This window comes from Phaethon lepturus, unplaced genomic scaffold, assembly GCF_000687285.1.
Source record: "Phaethon lepturus isolate BGI_N335 unplaced genomic scaffold, ASM68728v1 scaffold11827, whole genome shotgun sequence".
Lineage (NCBI taxonomy): Eukaryota > Metazoa > Chordata > Aves > Phaethontiformes > Phaethontidae > Phaethon > Phaethon lepturus.
Window position 1 is genome coordinate 6,961 of NW_010554093.1, and position 6,550 is coordinate 13,510.

The 6,550-nt window shown below is 38.0% G+C and overlaps 1 protein-coding gene across 1 annotated transcript in view; it reads left to right on the plus strand.

Moving 5' to 3' along the window:
* The first annotated feature begins 918 nt into the window (after positions 1 to 918).
* The window catches only part of BMX (BMX non-receptor tyrosine kinase), a 29,260-nt gene continuing 23,628 nt past the window's right edge, over positions 919 to 6,550 (plus strand). The window contains exons 1-4 of the mRNA XM_010291719.1: positions 919 to 1,056; positions 2,064 to 2,168; positions 4,426 to 4,507; positions 6,182 to 6,301. Coding sequence (XP_010290021.1) covers positions 919 to 1,056; positions 2,064 to 2,168; positions 4,426 to 4,507; positions 6,182 to 6,301 — 445 coding nt within the window. The remainder of the gene's footprint in view (positions 1,057 to 2,063; positions 2,169 to 4,425; positions 4,508 to 6,181; positions 6,302 to 6,550) is intronic.

Here is a 6,550-nt window from a genome sequence, read left to right on the forward strand (position 1 = left end):
CCTTCTTCAGACTGTTCTTACTAGATATTTGTTGCTTTCTGGGTTCGGGTAGGATTCAGTGGATAGATCAAGTGGGTGTGATGAGTGTCATGCAAATTTTCTCTCTCTGCTGGGCTCTCTGTAGTGAACAGGGACACAACAAAGCGAGTAGCTTAGCACAACACTTCCCTTCGGAGCTCCAGAACGTACAGGGCAAAGGGCGTGACCTGCTTTCTTCACATTTGGGTAAGGTAACCTGAAACTATACTAAATTTGTAGAAATATGATGAATCTCATCCGTCTTGGCTTTTTCTACTGTATTATTATCAAGGCTAAGAAAAAATACATAGATATAAGTATGTATGTATATATATGCGGTGCAAGAACATTTTTAATTTTCAATCTTTTCTATGTCACTGTTCCATAAATGTGCATTTGTTTCAGTTGAAAGAAAGAAATGGGGAATTTCCAAGTTAGGGAACACACTTGTCACCACTAGGTATGTTTTTCTGTTCTGTAAATAGAAGGGTTTTCTTTTTTGTTGTCGTTTGCTGCTGTAATGACTACCATGTTATGCTGCAGATGTAATCCATTTGTGCATAAAGAAGACTGTGCTCTTTGCCAGAAAGGCTGCATGGCTTTAAAAGGAGAGATCTTCAGATGCTAAAGTAACAAAGATGCCTTGTTTAGAACTACAGTATATCTGTAGTTTAATTTTTTGTATACTATGATTGTTTTTACTGAGTGAATAAGCTAAACAACCTCATTTGTTTAAGCAGCGTTAAACACATGCTTTGTAACCATATATTACTATAAAATTTTATAAAACAAGCAGAGGACAATGACTTAATATATTAATTATTACGGTTTTTATAGCTGGTGTTATGTTTATTAATAGTGATAATAAAAGTAAGTATGATGTTCTTTTAGGGAAATATAATGGAGAAGAAAACAATTCTAGAAGAACTTCTTTTAAAGAAGTCACAACAGAAGAAAAAAATATCACCAGTTAATTACAAGAAAAGGTTGTTTGTTCTGACAAAAGCAAACCTTTCTTATTATGAATATGACAAAGGGGTAAGAAATAACTTTTTTAAGTAAGCTGTTCCAAGATTTCCCAGTGTCATCTTATTCCTCTGGTTTTCTTCTGTGAAACTTCATTAGGCATTATGTGTTAGAACAACAGGTGTACTTTGTTTTGGGTAGAATTATAGGATATCAAATCCTAGTTTCAGCTCAAGAAAACACATAGCCGCAGGCTTAAGAGTGTCTCTATTCAGAAGAACTCTTTCAGTTGTGCTTACCATTGAGCATCTGTTTCTGTCCTTCCAAAGAGAACTTAAGCAAGTAATTAACACTGTCATATGTTTACACGTTGTCTTGAATAGGGATTGTCTCCTTGTTCAGGCTTCCCCCTGAACTGATGTAAATAATTGGCTTCGGAAGTTACTCGTATGAGTTTTAATTAGTTCATAATCTCATCCCTCAGCTGCACAAAGCAGATGGTTAAACTATCCTTGTTTCCTAAGGAGTGACTGTATATCACAAAAGGGTGGCTTTTCACTCAGATGATCTCCCACTGGGAATGCAAATATATGTCCCAGGCAACTTATTTTAAAGTTTTTGCTCTTTTTCATACATTTGGACTCCTCCTGTGAGTTACATCCCATTAAAAAACTGCAGGGAAGCTCAGTGAGAATAAGCTCCATTACCTTAACATAATTATGAAAACCACAGCTAGGCTTCTGGTTTGCACTTAAGGTGTTTTCCTCTTAATTCCTCCTTCTTCTTTTCCCCCTAGTCCCCCCTTCTGCCTTGTAGTCCTGCAGTTGCAGCAGATGCTTTCTCAGATGCAGGGCTGCGTCCTGTGGTTCTTGTAACTGACTTAGAAAGGAATTTGATTAAAATATTAGATGCAGGTCAGGCACTAAGGAGGTTTTTTACTACCTTTCATTTAAAGTTTAACAAACTTGAAGCTATGACTTATCCAACTTGAAACATGAAATTGCACAAAACAGTCAAACTAAAATGCTTTATATTGTGTTAACATTAGTTTAGAGTCTGTTGTGGTTTTTCATCCTTAGAAAAAAGGAAGCAAAAGGGGGTCAATTGAGATTGAGAAAATCCGATGTGTTGAGACAGTGAATCCTGAGGAATCAACACCTCCTGCGAGACAATATCCTTTTCAGGTTAGCCATGAAATCCCTTTCATTTACATTTCATATGAAATTTTCCAGTCATCCTAAGGGTACATTGATCATTCCAGTCCTGAGTGGTGATACCTGATATTGCTGAGTGCTATTGATATTTACAGCAAATAGAAAATCAGTGCCCATTACTAAGCTGTGACTGTGCTGAAATGTTTTAAATTGACTGTGATAGAATTTAGATCAAGTCTTGTTTCCTTTATGTTCAAAGGTCTGTCAGATATTTGCTTCAATACAATCTGGAATATAGAGATCGATACACTATGTGATTATCACTTATTTTAAGGCAGAATTAAGCACTTAGAAATTCTTATTTTAATTCTCACTTTCTCTTTCTACTTTTTTTTTTTCCTCAATATCAAGTGTAGGATTTGACCCCTGACTGCTTGATTGTCATTCAAATGTCCCACAGTCTGGAAATCCAAGTCTGTCTTTTGTGCATGTGTCAGAAGATACAGCTGCAATAAGCACTACACATGTTCAAGAATTAAATGTGATGAGAAAACCGTAACTTCAAATTTGCTGCCTTTCATCTGTTTCAGTTGCCCAGCTCAGGTTCCTCTTAGAGCCTCCATCAATCTCAGTTCTATGGGCAGTGGGACATGCAGATGTGAGAAGTGGACACCGATGCCTTTCTGGAGTGCCAGTGTCAAACAGTGCAACCGCAAGCAGCAGGCTGCTAGAGTGAATAACAGGGTTGCTGAATAGTGCATTAATTCATGACTCTGCAATAACTGCCATGCTCAAGGGCAATCTCATGAGAGACACTTAATATTTCACTGCCTGGTTGATCCCAGATGTCATTCATGTCTTCCTTTCCCTTCTTCCTCCCCCAGTTTTGCGGCACTGAATGACACAGTTGTGTTAAATTAATGTATTTATATCAGGAGTGCATAATTCAGTTAAGTGGGGAAAAGAGTGTATCATACAGTTACAGGTTGGAGGACTCTGTTCTGGTAAACTATCTCTAAAGAGGATTTTAGGATCATAATAGGTGAACATACCCTCCTAGTGTGATGCTGTGGCTAAAAAAGCTAATGGTGTCTTCGGACATGGAAGCAGGCACATGTTGAGTAAAAGCACTCAATAAGCTTTGACATTACTGTGATCACCATGAGAATATTGTGTCTAGTTCTGGTGACTGTAATTGAAGAAAGATGTTGTAAACAGAAGAGAGGTCAAAGGAGAGACTTGAGAATGACTAGTAGATTGTGTGGATAACATGTTAAAGAGAAAAACTCACAGGGCTCCACCATTTAAATAAATAAAGAGACAGGAAGCAAATTGATCAGTTGTGTGTATTTACCAGTGGGAGTACACACTTAATGTTGAGGGCTTTTCAGTCTATCGAGCAAAAGCAATAAAGTGGCATTTGAAATTCAGTGCAGATGACTGAAAAGCAACGCACACGAGGGAGATGAAACCCTGACCTAACACAGACACACACAGGGTCAGCCCCGGACTAAGCATGATCCAAAACAAAGCAGATGTTAGTAATTATTAGGTAGGCATCAAACGAAGCTAGCAGGAGATAGGCTGAAAACAAGCAAAAGCAGCTGACTCTTCATATTGTGTAGCTAAGCTGTCGGACTACTTACTGCAGGATGTGTAGATACTAGTTATTTGCTTAAAAAGGCAATTGAATAAATTCACAGAAAAAAAAAACTCTCAAAGGGTATTAAGTATAAATGCACCACCTTTGGATCAGGGTTCCCTGATGGCTGTACATCCGCCCTGAGCATATACTCTGCCTCAGGATTTGTTACTGGACACTGTCAGAGATGGATGGGTTCCTGGCCTCAACGAGCATTTGGTCTGGCCTTGTGTAACACAAGCCAAAAGCTGGAAGATGAATCTGGAAAAGCTGAAGTGGAAAGGAAGAGTTTACATGTGGGCTATAAGGTCTTTTGTACATGGAAGATGGGAATATCCAGAAGTATCTGATGCTGTCCTTTCTTTCTGCAACTGTGCTTTAGGAACAAACCACTTTGGTTAAGGTGGCATATATTTATAAATTTATATTTACATTTACATTTATTTATATGAAATATGAAGTATTTATATGAAATGACAATAATATAAGTGACCTCTGAGAAATGCTACTAAGTTGTGAAAGTTCAATGTGGGTCCATAAAGCCTATTTTCTTGGTTCCTATCCCCTTCTCTTTTCCCCTCCTGCACAGTAGCAGGTTTGCAGGCAGTACCCTCTCACCACTCTGGCTTTCCCAACCTCTTTCAGGTCGTGTACAAGGGTGGCCTTCTCTACGTCTATGCTGCGAATGAAGAGAGCCGGGAGCGGTGGCTTACAGCTTTGCATAAAGGTAACACTATTCCTTTGTGTGCCAAAATATTCAAATAACATGAGGAGAGATAGGAAAATGCTCCTGCCCCATCACTTTGTGCAATTCTTTGTCATCTGCTTTTAGTCTCATTCATACTTCAGCACTGACTGGTTGAAATGCACGGTATGTTCCAGAATGGATTAGAAATTTTAAAGGCTGAAAGTTTTAGTAAGAAATAAGCCAAAATAAAGCTAATTTTTATAATTTCCAAGGGCATTTTTTAATGTTCATCGTATGTTCACCTTTACCGATGCAGGTTAATAGAGCACAACCATTCCTGATGTGGCTGGTATGGCATTTACCTGCATGAATGCCATTTTGATAACCAATACTGCTAGTGCTTTTTCCTTTGTATTGTCCTCTTTTTTTTCCAAGGAAATTTCTATTGTTTTCAATGAAGCAAAATCACGGTCATGCAAAGCGTAAGTTATAAGCAGAAAACAGTGTCCCTGCATAACTCAGTGAAGGCAAATCCTCACGTTGAATAGGGCAGGCCTCACGCATGCTGGCCATGATAGGAACAAAAATAGGCAATCTATAATGGGCTGTGAGCAAATATCCTCCCCAGTTTTACTTGTAAGCCCATGTATGAGCCACCTCCGTGTTTGTGACTCCCCTTGCATACACAGAAGTGAGAGTATGTCGATTAATTTGCCGATGTTATGGAGAATGTGGACCAGAAGCAGAATGGGAAGCATGCAGCAAGCTAACTACATTAAGCCTCCTAGAAACCAAGATTTTCACTAAGATCTTTTAAAACAAAATTTGTGAAGAATAAGGTTGTGTAATTGATATATCTTGTAATGCTCATGAGACAAATAATAGCATAAATATTTGACTGCCTACAAGACTCTTAAAAAGTGTATAAAAAGCACTTGTCACCAAGGGTTGCCCTGATCTGTTTGCTGCTCTCTCAGGTGCTCAGGAATCTTTGGGTTTACCATGGCTCAGCGCAGCAGGACTGAGAAAGTCAGACCTGAAACAATCAGTTTTTAAAGTCTTACTCTATACCTTCTACATTTCTTTTAGATACAGAAATAATGTATTACTAGCACAGTGATACTACTGGGGCCATTTTTCTAGAGTAAACTAGTGCTTTGAACATAAAATAGATATTTCTGTGACAGTGTTCCCTTTTGCTGTGCTTAAATAAGAAATGTATTTTAACAGATAAATGTTAATTTAGATTAGCCATATGGGTATTGAGTACCTTTTCTGATACTGAGTATCAGTGAATATAATTTTCTTACAGTAGATAGTTCTAAGAAAATATTCAGTGTATTTTGATACATCAAAATGTTTTCTTTTAATTAGTTTTATTACTGATAGTGAAATCTTTATAAGATCCATGATTTTGAATCATAGCTGTTGGATCCTGTTTTGGCTTCGGTTGTTTCTTTGGATTGTACTGTATTTCCTTCTTGACACCCAGGTTTCTTTCTCAAAGAAACAGGTAGCTGGGGATTTCAGACTTGGGTTTGCATAGAGGAATATGGTATAGAGATAAAAATGTGACCAGGGTGCATGCCTAGAGCTAGGAGCCAGTGAGCACCCTGGGCTCCCATGGTTTAGTGCAGCAGACTCTATCGATCATAAGGAACATTCCAATTTTGCAACGTGCCATGTTCTCTTTGTTTTTCTTGTGCTCTCCAGAAATTAAAGACAATCCTGATTTACTAAACAAGTACCATAAAGGATTCTTCATCAGCGGGAAGTTTCTCTGTTGCAACCAGACCTGTAAAGCAGCTCCTGGATGTACCATTTGGGAGAAATGTAACGTGTTCTTTTATTTGATTACTCTCATTGATGCTTTTCACAGTATTGCCAAATCACATGGACATTTAAGGCAGCGTAATTAATATAAAAGCTAGTCTACTTACACCTTTTCATGTATGTGCTAAGCTCCTTTTAACATTATAGCTGCTATACATTGTAGCTTATAGTATAACTGCGGGAAATAATACACTAAATTGTATCTAATCTGCTGCGTTTGATCAAAAAGTTAGGGACATTTTTCCCTAC